The 18,051-nt window shown below is 38.6% G+C and overlaps 4 protein-coding genes across 5 annotated transcripts in view; 2 read left to right on the forward strand and 2 right to left on the reverse strand.

The window, feature by feature from the left end:
* The window catches only part of LOC134811777 (proline-rich protein HaeIII subfamily 1-like), an 80,093-nt gene that overhangs the window by 53,598 nt on the left and 8,444 nt on the right, over nt 1–18,051 (forward strand). The gene's annotated exons all lie outside the window — the stretch shown is intronic.
* LOC134810958 (uncharacterized) lies at nt 5,058–6,115 on the reverse strand. Its single transcript, XM_063817653.1, has 2 exons — nt 5,892–6,115; nt 5,058–5,802 (listed from the first exon to the last, which is right to left on the reverse strand). Exons 1-2 carry the CDS (start codon nt 6,113–6,115, stop codon nt 5,058–5,060), a joined length of 969 nt encoding a protein of 322 aa, XP_063673723.1.
* Nucleotides 6,385–17,695, reverse strand: LOC134811769 (neurofilament heavy polypeptide-like). Of its 2 annotated transcripts, XM_063818825.1 has the most exons (11): nt 17,320–17,695; nt 16,967–17,092; nt 16,659–16,763; nt 16,357–16,491; nt 15,510–15,626; nt 15,103–15,237; nt 13,645–13,824; nt 13,363–13,449; nt 12,895–13,257; nt 12,642–12,798; nt 6,385–6,804 (listed from the first exon to the last, which is right to left on the reverse strand). In XM_063818825.1, exons 1-10 carry the CDS (start codon nt 17,680–17,682, stop codon nt 12,649–12,651), a joined length of 1,761 nt encoding a protein of 586 aa, XP_063674895.1. In that variant the 5' UTR covers nt 17,683–17,695; the 3' UTR covers nt 6,385–6,804; nt 12,642–12,648. The 2 variants fall into 2 exon arrangements, with proteins under 2 accessions (XP_063674895.1, XP_063674894.1); XM_063818824.1 differs by having other exon boundaries at nt 12,642–13,257.
* Nucleotides 6,544–11,737, forward strand: LOC134810960 (uncharacterized). The gene is made up of 2 exons (XM_063817654.1): nt 6,544–6,549; nt 10,913–11,737. The coding sequence occupies exons 1-2, from the start codon at nt 6,544–6,546 to the stop codon at nt 11,735–11,737; spliced, it is 831 nt and encodes a 276-aa protein (XP_063673724.1).

Here is an 18,051-nt window from a genome sequence, read left to right on the forward strand (position 1 = left end):
AACGCGGCAATCAGACTGGCCAGCAGTCAGCAAGTGTACAATAGTGTTCTGAATGTTATCTATGTCGGGTAAATGAGCTGGATATGATATGAGATGTCATTAGTCAACAGTGCAACAACAGAGATACTCAACATCAAATTAGCAATCCTATCGATACCGATCTGTGGCAATTGGCGAGATTTGAAACAAAGAAGCAATCGTAATCTCAACCTTACACTCAAAATAATACGGCAAACTAACAGTATTCAACACGATCCAAATCATAATTATAGATTTGCCAGTTATTGACTGTATAACTACCTCCATTTATAAGCTCATAAATCAGACAACACATACGAATCAAGAAACTAGTACTCCAACGATAGTGTAGTAAATATCCTAATATAATATTTATTTATAAATATTATAATATTCCACGGAAATCACCTGGCTGCACGGTGCAACTTTTTAACCACCAACAACCGCCCGCGCCACTTACCGCCACTCAGAGAGAGAGCCTGCCACTAACATCGATAACTACCCTAACTAACAATAACTATCAGTGGTGGCAGTCAGTGGCAGTCAGTGACCGGTAAAATCGTCATATTCAGCACCGTCTAAGATTGTTTGACCAATTGTGATTAATAATTTATTAATATCTGATTATGTTTTCGGCGCGGCGTGTATACGCTTCAAGTTCAAAGTTAACCAAAACAACCGTTATGAAACATGAAAAATGCTTGGCGGCGGATACAGCCATAACCATGATGCCGGTACTATGGGTGAAGTGTGAAGAATTATAACAGTTCCAATTGAAGTTGCTAATTAAGTAATTAACAAACCGAGGCACCAAAATAAAATAGCTGTATAATTTTGTAGCACAACATTATTTGCGCAATCTGTAAACTGCAACGGAGCAACTAAGAGTATACAATGACGGCAACTCCCAAATTTACTTGACGAAAATCCGCTATCGTCGTTTAAGTGGCTTTCTTTCTTTGAAAGTGCAGTGATTTCTTTTTAAAAGTCAACTAATTCGTGGAAGTTGCAGCACCGAGACTTTCTGCTACCATGCTGATTAGATGACCAAGTTACAAGCTGAGTGAAGAAGAATTACAAAATTTTACTCCGAAAAAATTGTAACTGGTACCAATAGAAACGCACGTCGCACAGTTCTTGAGATATCATTTCACACTGCACGTCGACCATGTTAGACGCCAACAAATACGGAACACAGTCAGAAACAGACAAGTTCAACGAGAGGCATTGACAGACGGAGACAAACAGAGACATATAGACTATAGAGACATATAGACTATAGAGACATATAGACTATAGAGACATATAGACTATAGAGACATATAGGCTATAGAGACATGATATAGACTATAGAGACATATAGACTATAGAGACATATAGACTATAGAGACATATAGACTATAGAGACATATAGACTATAGAGACGGACAGTATACACCCATGCCAGATACACACGCATCAAACAAGGATTCTACGATCGGTGTACTATAAATAGCTCACATCCCATTATCGTCTCCCAACAATGACGCCAAATGATCTGGCCCATTTACAGGGGCCGCCGTTTGAAAGTGTTTTTTGCGAGGAAGCCTGTATACGTCAGTTAATAATGAAGGGATGACGGGCAAGTATTTGCTGTAAAACGGGTGAGCAGCGACAGTAGTTGCTTGCGTTACACGTAGAAATGGGAGGATCATTATAGAACAGGTATAGCAGGAACCATAATAGGCAAGTGCAAATACATACGCCCACTGTTTAGCATTAAATACATATAACACGCTGGATTAAAATACATATAACTGTCAAATTTAAACCCAAAGAACAAATAACTCCATGCAGATTGCAGGTGTTGAGGCGCCAGCCTACATCATTGCTCAACTTTAATACGCTATTAAATGCTATCAAAATGCTAATACGATGTATCCCATTTCCGAAAGAAATTGTATTGACAATCAGATAGTATGCTTTATTACTATTAGATAATTGGATTTTGTTTAATTCTGGAATATGCAAATATTTTGAGTTCTAATACGGTTGAAGAAAATCAGAAAAAACATCAGAAACCATCTGGATTCTGGAAATAACTTTAGTACACATCCGTTTGTTTTCTATAAACTTTACAGCATTGATCGACAGCCACGTTGAAGCTTGGTGGCTACTGTGTAGGTGGTGGCTACTGTGTAGAAGGGTTGTATTCCACTCCATACGGTTACACCAGGTAATTAATCACGCAGAGGCAAATAATCACACCCTATTGACTGTGTGTGAGCAAGCAGTGGACACCTCCTAGTGACAAATACAGGCAACTAATCTGCCCATATGGAGCTGGGGGTGACTGTAAAAATGACATGGTGAGTAGAAGATATGAGGTGGCAGGTCACTACAGGAGGCACAAATAAATTAGTTCCTTCCATTTTAGGCAAATCATGGCAACTTAATATCAGGATGAAATTACCTACAAGAATCAACTGTGACGCAGAAATAAGTTATAATTGCATCGTAAAAAAACAATATATACCGTATAAGCCGTATGCGTATGGTAAAATATATTTTTTCTGGTTAAATATGGGCGTTTGAAATTATTGACAAGAAAATCTTCAGGGTTTAAGTTGAACCGAGTGAAACATGGTTTTGCACATTGTCATTGGCTAGAGAAAAATAGCTGTAAAAGCAGAAATTGCAGGCACGGTGTTCAATTTCAATCTGTTATTGAGTAAGCTCTAACAAGGCTCTAACTATATAATAATGAAATGTAAGGTATAAAGTTATAGTCTCTGAAGAAAAATAATAATCAAGAGTTTCCAAAATAATGAGTTTGAAGGTAAAAAACGAAAATTAATAGCCGTCTCTCCATCGGAGCATTTGGATTCATGATAAGATAAAATTGGGTATAGTATTGCGCAAACTTAACCCAGTATACTGGGTTTTGGTTAGAATATTATGGTTATATATTGGTTAGAATATTATGTTTTGGTTAGAATATTATGTTACACTACTGCAGTAGTGTAACATAATATTCTAACCAAAACCCACGGGTTTGCTCCTTTTTACGCTTCCCAGTGTACAATTTAAATCGTAAACCACACGAAAACTAATAAATACCCGACTTGTAGTAGTGCAGGTCCTTGACCACAATTTCTCTCTAATGTTTATAGACTTGATTAAACCGCAGCCCACAATCCTGTTGGGTGCAATCAGTCGTGTGAGGTGGACTTTGGTCGCAATCAGCATTTTTCAATTATTAGTATTATTTTCAAACAATAGCAATCCATACGAATAGCCAAAATGGCACCTACATACGGTTTTAAGTTGCTCAACTATAATTTGATGATCTCGCTAAATGAAGGTCAATGCTTTCATGTGGGTCAAATAATAAACTAAGTAGTGACTAGTATGACATTTTATGAAATATTAGAGGAAGCAAAAGACGGAAATTAAGTAATTTACTGACATGATACGCAAGACGAAACGGTGATAATCATGTGTTGTCATGGTGATAATCAAACATTCCTGACAATCTATAAGGAGATCAAAAGTCAAGAAATACTTCAAAGTAAAAAATACAAGCCACAAAGAGATGTTGTAAATCGTGTCCATGGTATCCATGGTGTCGAGGGCGACCACTGGCGATCATCAGATTCACTAAGATGTACCTTGATTCAATATGTTAATCAAAATCGACACATATATATAATATAGACGACACGTCAACTCTAATGAGAGCTCAGAGCATCTCAATTTCATCCCTCCCTGACAAGCATGAAGCATGCGTAAGATGGCAACATGATGATAACGAGTGACGGTATGACATTATTTCTGATAATGTGTATTATGTTTTGCACGTGATTATATTAAGAGCGGATTGAGTGATGATCGAACAAAAATTGTTGAGTCAACTTGAAAAGTCAACAGATAATAACGACTCAGCCACGTGGTATCTTGAACATGCAACTCATCTGATGGTAGCAGGTTTTGTAGTACTGAAAGTAACCCGATCTTTATCGGAGATATCATGCCAACCTGACCAAATTGTGCTGTTTTTCTGGAAAATGCAGTATTGCTTTGATGATCTCCTAGAAAATGAGGGAGCAATTATCCGAGTCAAGCGAGAGAAATATACTGGTTTCAGCAGATTAGTAGGTTATATAGCGTTGGAATTCCACAGACCAGCACCAATTGTATTGTCACCAATTATATTGTGATATTGTGGTCGAGGTATTGTGATGTGTAATTATCCTCCTAAAGACAAACAAAAGGGAACGCATTACGTCATCTTCAGACTTTCAGACGCTAAAAATCGCCGATGAACACATTTCATTTCATTCACGAGAGAGCATGATGACATATAGTCTATAAAGCAGAGCAAAGGCAGGGCTGTCTTGATAAGATTGCTATGATTTGCTCGTGCAATCTATATTGCATGCTGCATGGCAACCAATCTAGCTTTAATCAAGACAAATATCCCGTAAAAGTAAAAGGAAAAAGTGGATAACCCCAGTCACGTCCGGTATAATATAATATTATGTACAACTTAAGGTAATCATAAATTCAGCTATGAAATGCATGCCATGCAATGATCTCAGATACGTGATACAATAATTGTCTGCAGTAACTTTTAAAAAGTAAATTCTAGTAGTTCTAACACGCTTCGACATTTAAACATACCCAAAATATATATTAAAGCCGTTTAAGTGTGACAGTTGTAAGTTGTAAGTATAGGAAATAATAACTTGCATGTATTCAGCTTCAGCCCTAATTTGGATGATAAAATAATTGAATGATCGGAGTTTAGAGTAAAAACAAGCAATGTTGAAGAAACGGAAATTATCAACAATAGAAAAAAACTGATTATAAAACAAATCTATAATAAAACGTGCCATAATCACGATAATGAATATGATATCTGAATGATGAAATTATACCAATTAAATGCAATCGAGTTAGGTCTACAGACTTGTAAAATGCGAGAGAAATTGATGCAGTTTTAAATTATCAGTATAAATGTTCCTCAAATTTCGATGAATTTTAAAATATCGTAAGAATCAACATTCATGAAAACGATCATCGAAATATTTCTTTTTCAATATTTTGTTAACAACAAACTCTTTCATATCGTCGATGGACTCAAGTTCAAGTTTGACACGATGCCTTTTCATTTGTGCCACTTCGTTGTAATACCGCTGCCTCTGATTGACAAAGGGCTGTGATAACAGAGAGTCACATACCTGTGTGTCCTTCTTGCCAAACTTTTTAAAATGCTTAGCATCTGCATCCTTCACATCAAACCAATGCAGCCCAAGCCACTGAATATTTGAAGTGTATTGGATTCCTTCTCGTCCCATCCTAGTACTTCCAAACCGATAAGTTAACAGGATTTGCAGACCATGTGGATTGTAATCAAACAATCCCAGCACAGGAAGTTTGAAATCCTGTTCACATCGTGACACAACCTCCCTCACAGCTAGACCCGGGTAACCCCGACCTGTTATTAAAATACAGGGCACCTGGTTCCAGATAACTTTGTCACATAGTGTCTTGAAAACAGCATCCTTCTCCACAACCAGCACGTACCTAGCTCCTAGAGACTCTAACTTTACGTTTGACATGTCCCCGGGGAGCTCGTAACCAGAGTTACCTAACAGCAAACAGTCTATTTCTTCTGATCCTTGTTTCACTTTCACTGCGCCCGCTATGCTCCCTTTGGGCGCAGCGGAGAGGCCGAGTGCGCGCCGTGGCACATCCAGGATGCGCAGTACATCCTCAAAACACCTGTTAAAGTCGTTCTGGCTGGTGAAGGTGGAACTGAGAGTGTAATAAGCATCACGCTGTGTAACACACCCTCCCTCCGACACTAACTTGTAAACTAAAGACAGAACCTGAACCACTTTGAGAACTTCAGAGTAGAGGCTCCCTGCCGGCCAAACATCTCAATCTCTGTGGTTGCTGTTCCCAGCTGTATACTAGCTGCATCTCGTTGAACGTTGGAGCGAGATTTTGATAAGATGGTGTATTTAGGAGTCTCGTTACGTGAGAGCGAACGAGCAATGTCTGATATGATTGACTCTATCTTTTGGAGAATGATTTGCCTGTCAGTTGACATGATGATACTAGATGGTGATGATGTGATTACATATACCTACGATATTCATCATTAATTTACAGCAAGATCTCGTGAATTATAGGGTTTCATAAGCATCTTAGCATCAGTTATACAAATTGTGATTTGTGATACATACAAATTGTGATACTCAAATTTAAAGCGTACACGTATTAATTTGCATTAAAAAGCCAATGCAATGTTTGATCATATTGGATTGAAAAGTTGCTTCAACGCACATTTGAATTGGAGATCAGTGAATGTGACTCATGTATGCTCTAATTTGAATAGTTCTTGTGTCTATTATTAGGATCGTTCTTTTGCAAAGAAGAATTCGTCAAAAAATAGCAGAAAACACGAAGAAAATTGCTTCAAATTATATTCAAATTTACTAACTATGACGATACAACGTATGTCAGAATTCGGAAAACATGACGGTATTTCAAATGCAATGTTCGCTTTTTAAAAAGATATCAAAAATTCCACACGTACAATGTAAACAGGTAACACACAAAAAATAATCAACACAATACCAAGAAACCAAAAATTAAGCTCACAAAAATGCCAGCTCAGCTTCCAAAATAGTTACCCGAAACATATTATTCTCAGTTTTCAGTAGTTTCCAGGACGCGGACTGAAAATAACATTTCTGGGGTCGCCGATACTAACTCGACCTGCATTCTTCAGGGTCCCTAAATAAAATATAAATAGTTACGTAATCGTCATGTAGCTTGATAATGTCAGTAAGAATTTAAGGAAATTATTAGTAAGTGGGCGGCAGTTATTAACGACACGCCTTTTGGTTGTGTTCAATAAATTACCAAATTTGACTCTGTTAAATTTCACGCCCACTTTCAAATCCCGTGCTAATATTAAAATATAAGATCTTCATATTATGTCTACTGAATTCTTATATAATATCCATATATGACTATAAGACCGCCAGCAATCCAAAATCAATAATTTATTTCTATCGTCACATTTGAGGTAACTATAATTGCCAATGCCCCAGAGCTGGTAGCCCTAGATAAGCGTAGATTCTGTATAATCTATACATGATATGAGTGTCTATCTACAATATGAGTAAGAGGAAACATGCACAAAGCGTTATACCGAATACTATCATATCACTGTATATTATATATTCATAACCGTCAAAATCAGATCAAATCTTGTGCTTTAAACTGACAGTATCTCTACCGTAAAGTTATCAATTCGCACAGTTGCTGCACTTTAGCTCAGCTTTATATTAAACAAACGTGATCCGCGCTTTTGTTTTACATTCCGGCTGCATTATATTGGTAAATAGCTTAAGTTTGCGTGGCCTTTTATAATCATGATTTCATTTACATTTGATTTAGTTTGAAGATTGGTGACCCCGTGTTTCTTTGTCTTAAATATCAAGCCAGCAATTCGACAAAGTATTATCAATTCAATAATACTATTCTATTGTAGATACCCTTTGTTCTGATAAAATATCGAGTTTACAGCGACAATGCAATTCTACATCAGCACAACTTTTACTTATCATTTTCCAAACCAAGTATAACTTCCTGACCAGTTCACAATATTTCTAACATAAAATGTACGTCATCTATTATGCAATGTGGGGCCAAGCACCATTATTCGTATTCGTACATGTATAGAAATTATAACTATTACAATCTAGTAAACATAAGCGAATAATACAGGTATATTTTGCAGTTGGTAGCCTCAGTTGGTAGCCTCAGTTCACAGTGGGCCACCATGCTATAATAGAGGAAAAATTGAGTTCTTTTAAAAGTAATTAAGTAAGTTTTGTATTGCAGTAGAAAATCTTGGCTATTAGATGCAAAAAACCATAATTGAATTGATTAAATGGCTTTCGCGCAGCGCGTCGGCGATTTTACGAAATTTTTTGACTGCCAATTTTTTCACTTTTGGCAGTCAAAATTGGCATAACCCATCATTTTATTTCTAAAATTGGCTTAAAACACCGTATATTGACTCCTAATTAAGGTGAAAGTACTCTCTTTGATTCAATTCAAGCAAAAAACCATGTAATCATATCATTTAAGCTGAATTTTTGGCACGCACTCAATTTTAGGCCTCATTTTTGACTAATTTTTGCTTAAATTTGGCCAAAAAAAGTTTAGATGCCTCAGGTTGCCCCACTAATGCATGGTACCATCTGAAAGCTCAGAAGATTCTCTAAACAATGGTATAAGAACTGTTCTGGGGTTTTTTGGGTCTTTTTCAGAAAAAAATTCCAAAGTTGAAAAAAGGCCCAAATTTGATGGAATTTAGACTTACCTTGCAGATTTGAAAAAATTATTTTTTCTCAAACAAACCCCATTTTGAACATCTTTCTTGGCTCTCAATGTCGTGGCCTGGTGCCATGAGGTTATGGGGTACTAAAAAGTGGTCTGTTTTGGAAATATCATCAAAAAATGCTATTTTTCTGGAATTTTACTGGTATTTTCTGACAATTTCAGAAATTTCTGGCATTCGCGCCCAATTTTCTGGTTTCAATTTGACATAACTTTGGCTACGATCAATATTTTTTCATAATTCAAAAACTAAAATGATCAATAGCCTCAGGACTATCAATTTAAAAACATTCTAAACACATTCAACGATTATCTTTAGCAAAAACTCGAATTGGATGCCTCTAGACCTACATTTCAGCCATGAAAAATTTCTATGGAATGAGCCAAAAAAATTTTTCTGTGACTTATAAAGGACCAAAATTTGTTTAAAAATCAATATTCAACTGATTTGAAGTAAAAAATAATGTTTGAAATGATCTAAATTGATCACTGATGGTCTATTATAGTATGACCCCCTATTCTGGCCCACTGTGCAGTTGGTAGCCTCAGTTGGTAGCCACAGTTGGTAGCCTCAGTTGGTAGCCTCAGTTGGTAGCCTCAGTTGGTAGCCTCAGTTGGTAGCCTCAGTTGGTAGCCTCAGTTGGTAGCCTCAGTTGGTAGCCTCAGTTGGTAGCCTCAGTTGGTAGCCTCAGTTGGTAGCCTCAGTTGGTAGCCTCAGTTGGTAGCCTCAGTTGGTAGCCTCAGTTGGTAGCCTCACTTGGTAGCCTCACTTGGTAGCCTCAGTTGGTAGCCTCAGTTGGTAGCCTCAGTTGGTAGCCTCAGTTGGTAGCCTCAGTCGGTAGCCTCAGTTGGTAGCCTCAGTTGGTAGCCTCAGTTGGTAGCCTCAGTTGGTAGCCTCAGTTGGTAGCCTCAGTTGGTAGCCGCATATACAGTGACAGAGCCGGAGTCTTTATATAGTTTATACTCCTATAACTATTCGCCTATATACAAGACGGTCTAGTGACTAGTGTGACTAATGGTATGTTAATACCCTGGACAAGTGCTCCGCCATAGGAATTAACTGTTCTCATAATTGTAGCATCAGACTGGTCCATATCTTATCAGGGTATTTAGATATTGGCAGTTTGGAGATATTCCTAGGATATGTTGTATTATTTATTCAGAAGAAGCTCACAAGAGAATCAATCTAGGTACAACCACTAACCATCAATCAGTTGTTTCACAGATTAAAATAGTGGTGACAAGTAACACCTGATAAAGTCTGACCTCCCGGAGACACAACGGTTTGTCGGCAAAATGAGGCCAGACCACCGACCACGTGACCAGCAATTAAATGTAATAGCTCTGTGAGCCCCTAACAAAGCAGGTATGAGGCAATGTGGGAGAGCGAGGATGTGTGTGGTGCAGGGTACACTGTACATGTGCACACAATGCCACACACAGTCTGTACCTGATGTAACGCACACTTACACTGTACATGTGCACACAATGCCACACACAGTCTGTACCTGATGTAACGCATGATTGAGCGTCCCTCAGCTCCTTGTGTTTCTATTGTGATGTTTTACATATTTTACATGACACGTGACATGCAATCTTGTGACATAATGACATATATATGATTTTGACATACATGTATATTGTAGTATCTGTATCCTTAATAACTTCAAATTGTAAAAACTGCAGAGAAGCGGATGTAGATAAATGGTAATTAGACTGCATAATCAGAGCTAACGAGAGTTCCAGATGTAAGTAAGAGCCTGATTATTCCTGACATGAGCTGTGATAGCAAGATGTTAAATACTGTGGCTTTACTTAGATGGGGACTAGGTCTGAGACCAGAACGCAAGGGTATATGGTTATTAGCCTAAGATTAATATGCATGAATATTGAATAAGACATGTTCACTGTGTACAAGGTTACGATTCAAACAGGCTCAGTTCAGGATTAATGATTTAAATATAAGCTCATAATAATGATTATTATAATAATGACGATAAATACGATATTTTATAACCATCACATTGTATTACCATGACAATAACTAGGGCGAATCTGCTGATCTACATGCCGTGCCCATAATAATACAAACCCATACAATAGACGTGTTATATCATTTATCGTGTGGTGTAATTTACTGGATTATTACTCTTTAGTAAAGTAATAAATTTAGTAAAGCAATAAATCTTCCCTCAAGAAATATGTACATAACCTGGTGCTGAGTAATTAGTATACAGTATGTAATGTTACAGAGGGCACAAGTTACCGGAGAGTGAAGCAGCAAGTTGCTGGGGTGTACTTTAACCAGTACTGCCCGAGTAAACGCAGCAATATACAGGAAAAGATGCATTATATATGTGGTGGGAGTGCACTGTGGTAGTGCACTGTGGGAGTGCACTGTGGGAGTGCACTGTGGGAGTGCACAGTGTACTGTGGGAGTGCACTGTGGGAGTGCACTGTGACAGTGCACTGTAGGAGTGCACTGTGACAGTGCACTGTGGGAGTGCACTGTGGGAGAGCACTGTGGGAGTGCACTGTGGGAGTGCACTGTGGGAGTGCACTGTGGGAGAGCACTGTGGGAGTGTACTGTGGGAGTGCACTGTGGGAGTGCACTGTGGGAGTGCACTGTGGGAGTGCACTGTGGGAGTGCACTGTGGGAGTGCACTGTGCCTGTGGGAGTGCACTGTGGGAGTGCACTGTGGGAGTGCACTGTGGGAGTGCACTGTGGAGTGCACTGTGGGAGTGCACTGTGGGAGTGCACTGTGGAGTGCACTGTGGAGTGCACTGTGGGAGTGCACTGTGGGAGTGCACTGTGGGAGTGCACTGTGGGAGTGCACTGTGGGAGTGCACTGTGGGAGTGCACTGTGGGAGTGCACTGTGGGAGTGCACTGTGGGAGTGCACTGTGGGAGTGCACTGTGGGAGTGCACTGTGGGAGTGCACTGTGGGAGTGCACTGTGGGAGTGCACTGTGGAGTGCACTGTGGGAGTGCACTGTGACAGTGCACTGTGGGAGTGCACTGTGGGAGAGCACTGTGGGAGTGCACTGTGGGAGTGCACTGTGGGAGTGCACTGTGGGAGAGCACTGTGGGAGTGCACTGTGGGAGTGCACTGTGGGAGTGCACCGTGGGAGTGCACTGTGGGAGAGCACTGTGGGAGTGCACTGTGGGAGTGCACTGTGGGAGAGCACTGTGGGAGTGCACTGTGGGAGTGCACTGTGGGAGTGCACTGTGGGAGTGCACTGTGGGAGTGCACAGTGTACTGTGGGAGTGCACTGTGGGAGTGCACTGTGACAGTGCACTGTGGGAGTGCACTGTGACAGTGCACTGTGGGAGTGCACTGTGGGAGAGCACTGTGGGAGTGCACTGTGGGAGTGCACTGTGGGAGTGCACTGTGGGAGTGCACCGTGGGAGTGCAGTTATAAAGTAAGTCCGGGAGTTTGATCTCCAAATGGGGACCATGCGAACACTAGCGTTATAACACCTGGCCTATCTTTTCAAGATACCAACGTATTTCATTATAGAAATTGTACCTACACTCGACAAAGTATATAAAATATACACACTCTGGTACATGCAAGACTTTGAGTCATTAGCAAACGGAGCTGCAGCTCAGGAGCAATGATAATTGGCGCAAAACAACTGATACATGATGGGTGTAATGAGCCCAGAGAGAGAGAGGGTGTAATGGGCGAGGTTAGATGATCCAGAATTAATTGCTGCAGCCTAATCAGTGCTAATGAGTGTAATTAATGCCGTTACGGCTCATACGGCACACTGATCAAGGAGCTCTGTTACTAAAACAGTACAATGTTTGGTATGTACTATGTATGCTTGTACACCTAGGTCCTAGGCTTACACCTAGGTCCTAGGCTTAAGTACACCCATTAATATTGAAGTAAGCAGTATGATAGTATGTATTGGCAACTTACAACAGTTTAATAGACTAGAGTTTTTGACAGGGCCAGGGGCAGATGCATTTGAAATAAATTACAGGGATCTGCAATTTAATTTCAAGCACATCGCCGTCACGTGTCAATAAATACGAATCACTTTACAGTCTACATCCCTACATCCCTACTATACCAACATCCCTACTCAACATCCCTACTCAACATCCCTACTTTACATCCCCACATCCCTACCAACATCCAAGACTATATTATTTTAAGATTTAAATAATCATAGAAAGAATAAATAGAAGTATGAATTATATGTAATTACGTGTGATTTAATTCCATTTGGAGGTAGAACCTTGGGTAGGTTTACTCGCAGAGGGTTTACGCGAACCAGCAGGACCAGCCGATGGCTTACGAACTGTGCTTGGGGATACTTTTCCAGCAGGACCAGCCGATGGTTTACGCAATGTGCTAGGAGATACCTTGCCAGCAGGACCAGCCGATGGTTTACGCAATGTGCTAGGAGATACTTTTCCAGCAGGACCAGCCGATGGTTTACGCAATGTGCTCGGGGATACCTTGCCAGCAGGGCCAGCCGATGGTTTACGCAATGTGCTAGGAGATACTTTGCCAGCAGGACCAGCCGATGGTTTACGCAATGTGCTAGGAGATACTTTTCCAGCAGGACCAGCCGATGGTTTACGCAATGTGCTCGGGGATGCTCCTGATGGCTTTCGGGGCCCTGTAACGGGAGCTTGTGGTTGGGATGGTTTGCGTGCTGGTACTTTACCACCCTGTTGTTGTAAAGTGCCGCGCACAGTGCTGGGAGATCCCGTTCCTTTCACAACTGGTTTGATGAACTTTCCAGGGGGAATAACGGCGCCAGTAGGTCGACGCTCCTTCACTACACGCCCTGCCGACTTGTTTGCTGGTATCCTAGCCTGAAATTAAGAGTATGAAAATAACATGTACTGGCTAAAGCTGTAGCGATAGATGTGAAGTAGATTATAGATATGTGTGATATAACAGAATTTCGAAAAACAAACCGGTCCTGTAGTTTTATGAAGAACTTTTTTGCGATCTGTGTTCGCTATTACATCTATAGAAGTTCTCTTTGCTTGCGCAGTTTTTGCCTGAATAGTACTAGTTAAGCCAAGAAATTTTCATATTTAAAACTAATGAAGTTACATCAGCCAAATTGTAGCTGAAGCACCTTCTAATAAAGTTTAGTATCTGTATAATAGTAGTCAATTAAATTAGACCAAACTCCTTTAAGTCAAGCGAGGCTTCCGAAAAAGAAGACGAATAACTACACTATAACCACATACATCGTGCTTGGTGTCAGTAAGATACGTTGTATCAGCATTGTCCAGCACCTCCTTCCTTTTGCCATAGTCGTTTATCTTGTCAATAGTGTCCACTCGTGCTCGGTCGAACTCGTCATTCTTCCTCTCCTCGTCTCTTAGCTTCTCTACTTCCTTACCCTTCACTTTGTGCACCATGGTATCCTGAAAATAATACCGAGTACTAAATTTATTAGTTATTCTAGATCACTCACAACGTGCAACACGTTTAACCTGTGTGATTAGACAGCGGGCAACTCACTGAGACTGTGTTAATGAAACCTCGCGAACGCTTGGTCACTTAATTGAAAGTAACGCATAGTTACCAAATTTACCATGTCATTTCAGAACGTTTCATTAACTTCGAGACAGCTTCAGCTGCATTTTAAAAGTGTTGATGGTAGAACATGGAGAGTGGACAGCGGTAAAATATCTGTGTATTTAGCTCCCTTCTTTGTTAAACTATTTCAAGCAGTTTACTGGTTTTAAACCCATGAAATGGCCGAACAGATTAAACGATCGTTTAAACTATAGCCATCTTACTGTATATAAAGCGATACGATATATATTATATATAGGCGTGACAAACTAAACGGTGTTGTCGCCCAACTAAATGTTTCATGTGGATGGAACTCTTCGGAAAAATAAAGAAATTCTGGTAGGATATTTTTCGACAGAATGAGTTCGTAAATCAGTGTTAATATTCGATGATTTGGCTACATCGTGTAATCTTTGATATATCAGTCATATTATTAAACATAATATATATTATAGATACCAATCTCACAGAGTTTACGTATAGCTACAGGGCGAGGTCATGCTCTTGAATCTCAATCATTATTAAATAATGAATTTCCTATGTCAAAGCGGCTCTACAAAGTCCAAAAACAAAGACTCTAATATTATAAAGGTATCTACTTTCTCTTCTCCAAGGAGCATAAAATCGACACAATTATTTTTACAGCTAAATAGACAAGGGCTAGGATTACTGTTGATAATCAAGTTCCAGAGTATACTCATAGTATATATACTCTTAGTAGTAGTACTGATATCAAGCTATTAATTTCATAGTCAAATGTTCTGAGCATAACGTTCAATATATAATATAATATTCAAATATATAATATAATATTCAAATATAATATTATATTTACAGTCTAGTCACGGAGTTACATGGTGATCAAATAGCACTACATTTGACGTATTTCGGTTTTAAAAGTAGTTTACTTGATCAACGATCACTCAAATCGGGCGTTTTAGGGTCAAATAAAGTAGTACTTAAAGAACTTACAAGTATAAAGTAGTTATTTAAGTTATTTAAGTTAAATAAGTTAAAGAACTTACAAGTACTACACTCATCCTACTTAAAGAACTTACAAGTACTACACTCATCCTACTTAAATAACTTACAAGTACTACACTGATCCTACTAATAGAACTTACAAGTACTACACTCATCCTGTCCTTACACTTCCTCTCCTCCGCCGCCACCTTGCGCTCCTTCTCTCCGGTGTTCCTTGCCATGCTTACCATCAGCTCACTGTGGACGATAGACTTCTTACGGTTATTCTCTGCTATCTGGGAGATAAGAGTCACATATTACTCGGATATATACACATATTATACACATATATTATATACCGATCAGGTAAGTCATTATAAATGATTTGTCTGCTGGATGAATTATGTTGATGACACAGATTGGAGTAAGATATTTATCATACTTAGTAAGAACAAGGATATTATATGCTTAATACTGATAATTGGTATGGGGTAAAACAGAATTCAAAGATAGTTACGCGTACGATAGGATGATATTTAAAATGATTGTATAATATGTAATTACTTACATTTTCCATGTTAGATTTAAAAGCATCGCTTCCCTTCTTACAACTGCGACCAATCTTTCCAGCACCCTTCAATAATGTTCCCTCCAATGGGCGAGGTATATCGTTTTCTTCACTCAACTGAAGTTTTAGGACGATTCATATGTAAAATTTATACATTGTCCTATGTACAAAATATTGAATCGCACAAAAATATTTTAAAACCATATTTTGAAAAAAAGAAATTGAAGCTATCATTAACTGTAATATTTCTTTTGTTGCATTAAAAATTTCAACGTTTGTGTTTTAGATTGCAGTACATTTCTTTGATTAATTATTACAAAGTTCTTTAGCCCATCTAATTATCTATAATCGGTATTTGATCGAACTGTATCAGCCACTGCACTGTCAAGGCCTTAAAATTTTACTTACAATGTCAACTTTTGATACGATAAAATTCTCACGAAGAAGCCGACTGAAAGCGAAGACACTCCAATCATTGCATTGGCAATGTAAGTATCTATAGGTATCTATAGGTCTAGGTAGTATAGAGCTTTCTAAGTAAGCAGTGTCTGTGCGTGATCGGGTGGAGCAAAAAACATTTGTCAGTTCATATCAGTTGTCACTGCCTTGTAATAAGTCATTGTACGATTTTATAGGTCAGATGTATCGAAAGAAGCGTTCTGTATGCTGCAGATGACAGATATAAGTCACTTTACGGATATTTTTACTGTCCATGCCGGTTCTTACGCATTCATTAAACCGATATGAGTGTCATAAAAGAAAAGGATTCATCATATGTATTATATAAATTATTTAGAATGTCATTCACGTACGGTACGAACGATTATTTATTTTTACAATGTATTACCTCGACCGAGTCCAATATGTGATTCATCTTGTCCCTTGTCTCCAGCACTTTCTCTCTCGAATCAGAAGAATAGAGAGACTCGAAATCACCGCTCGAAGCTGCCCTCACCACAGTATTGGCACAAGCATTTTCTCCCTGTAAACGAGCAGCTGGTGGAAAATTTGGAACATCAACTCCGCTAACTATTTTTAGTATAATTACAACCTTTAACAAGCGGAGATGGTCAACGCTCTCCTACTATACACTCCAACACGGGTAAGTTAAAGTGCATTTTCCATTGGGTTACTATTTATAATCATTACTTGAAAGAAATATGTAAGCTGCTCGTGTATGGGCGTTAGTTGGGCCACCATATCAATCGTGGCTCGTCTGCCGCTGTTATCTTGACACTCTATTACTCTTCGTGCCTATTCAAACGTAAACATTAGATAAGAAAATATTGACGAAGATATGTTGTTGCAGAAATTAAAATAATTCAAAGACAGTGCTAATTACAAATGAAGCGTTATTATTATTATTATTAATTTTAGATCGGTGAGCACAGTTCATTATTTCACTTTCAGTCATAGATAGAAGCGAAAGAACTGACGTAAAAGAACAATTAAAATACCTGTTCAGTTTCCTCTTGTTTGTCAGCTCGCAATGCATTTGAGAATCGTCTCAGGTCCGACAGTAGCACTTTCTTCTTCTCTTTCAGCTGTCCTTCTTCCAGGGAATCGTTCTGAGCCTTTTCTGCCTGGGGATCATCATTTTGTTTTTAAATATGATTGAAAATGGTTTAAATTAATTTTAAAATAAACTGATTCAATAAAGCAATTACAATTGTTTTGTGATGGGACAAGAACCGCTTTATTAGCGACTTTTGATCAAAAATAATCACCACATGAAAATCTTAATGCAAACATAATCGCAATCAAAGTTACCAATCCTGGTTAAACTAAATAAAAAATATGAAGGTTTTACCTTTGCTCTAGAGGAAAGATGATTGATTAAGTTTACGACATTTTCCTTGTATTCCAAATAGTTGGTGTTGTTATGAACTTCTTTATTACTTTCATTCTCTCTTCTCTTTCGCTCAAGTTCGCTGATCAACCCAGTCAGCTGTTTGGCAGCACGGTGAGAGGTCAGGCTATCCTTGTTGATGTTGTAAGACTTGAATTTTGGCTTGAATGGTTTGACTAGAATGGCTGTTTCTTCAAGTTCAACCTCATCCTCATCTTCGATTTCAGGCTGTTCTTCATTTTTAATTGAACAGGGTGGGTAAGGAAGTGCTAGCATGTGATACACTTCCTTAAGTGTCTTGTCAAACCCAGTTTGGATCTTCATGGTCTATGAGCTGAGTGCTGGATGAGTTAGTGACGAATGGTATATGATAGATAATGATGAATGATCGTTATTATTTAATTTGATGATAATGTGAATAATAAGTTCTAGGATTGATGTTCATTGTCCATTCCATTTCATTGGTAAAACTAAATTTCCTGCCCCTAATTTTGTTGAAAAATGATGGATAATTGCTAAGCTATACTGTGTTCACTCCCTCTTCTTCAACCTCTAGGAAAAATACCCTATGCAGTATGCAGCAGATAAATATATTTTTCAACATTCAGTTAATTTCACATCATTGAGAACAGACTATTATTGTAATAAAGTAAAGTAAAGTAAATTAAAGTCAAATTTATGACATCACATCAT

Source organism: Bolinopsis microptera, chromosome 2 (genome assembly GCF_026151205.1).
Source record: "Bolinopsis microptera isolate Bmic1 chromosome 2, MBARI_Bmic_1.0, whole genome shotgun sequence".
Taxonomy (NCBI): domain Eukaryota; kingdom Metazoa; phylum Ctenophora; class Tentaculata; order Lobata; family Bolinopsidae; genus Bolinopsis; species Bolinopsis microptera.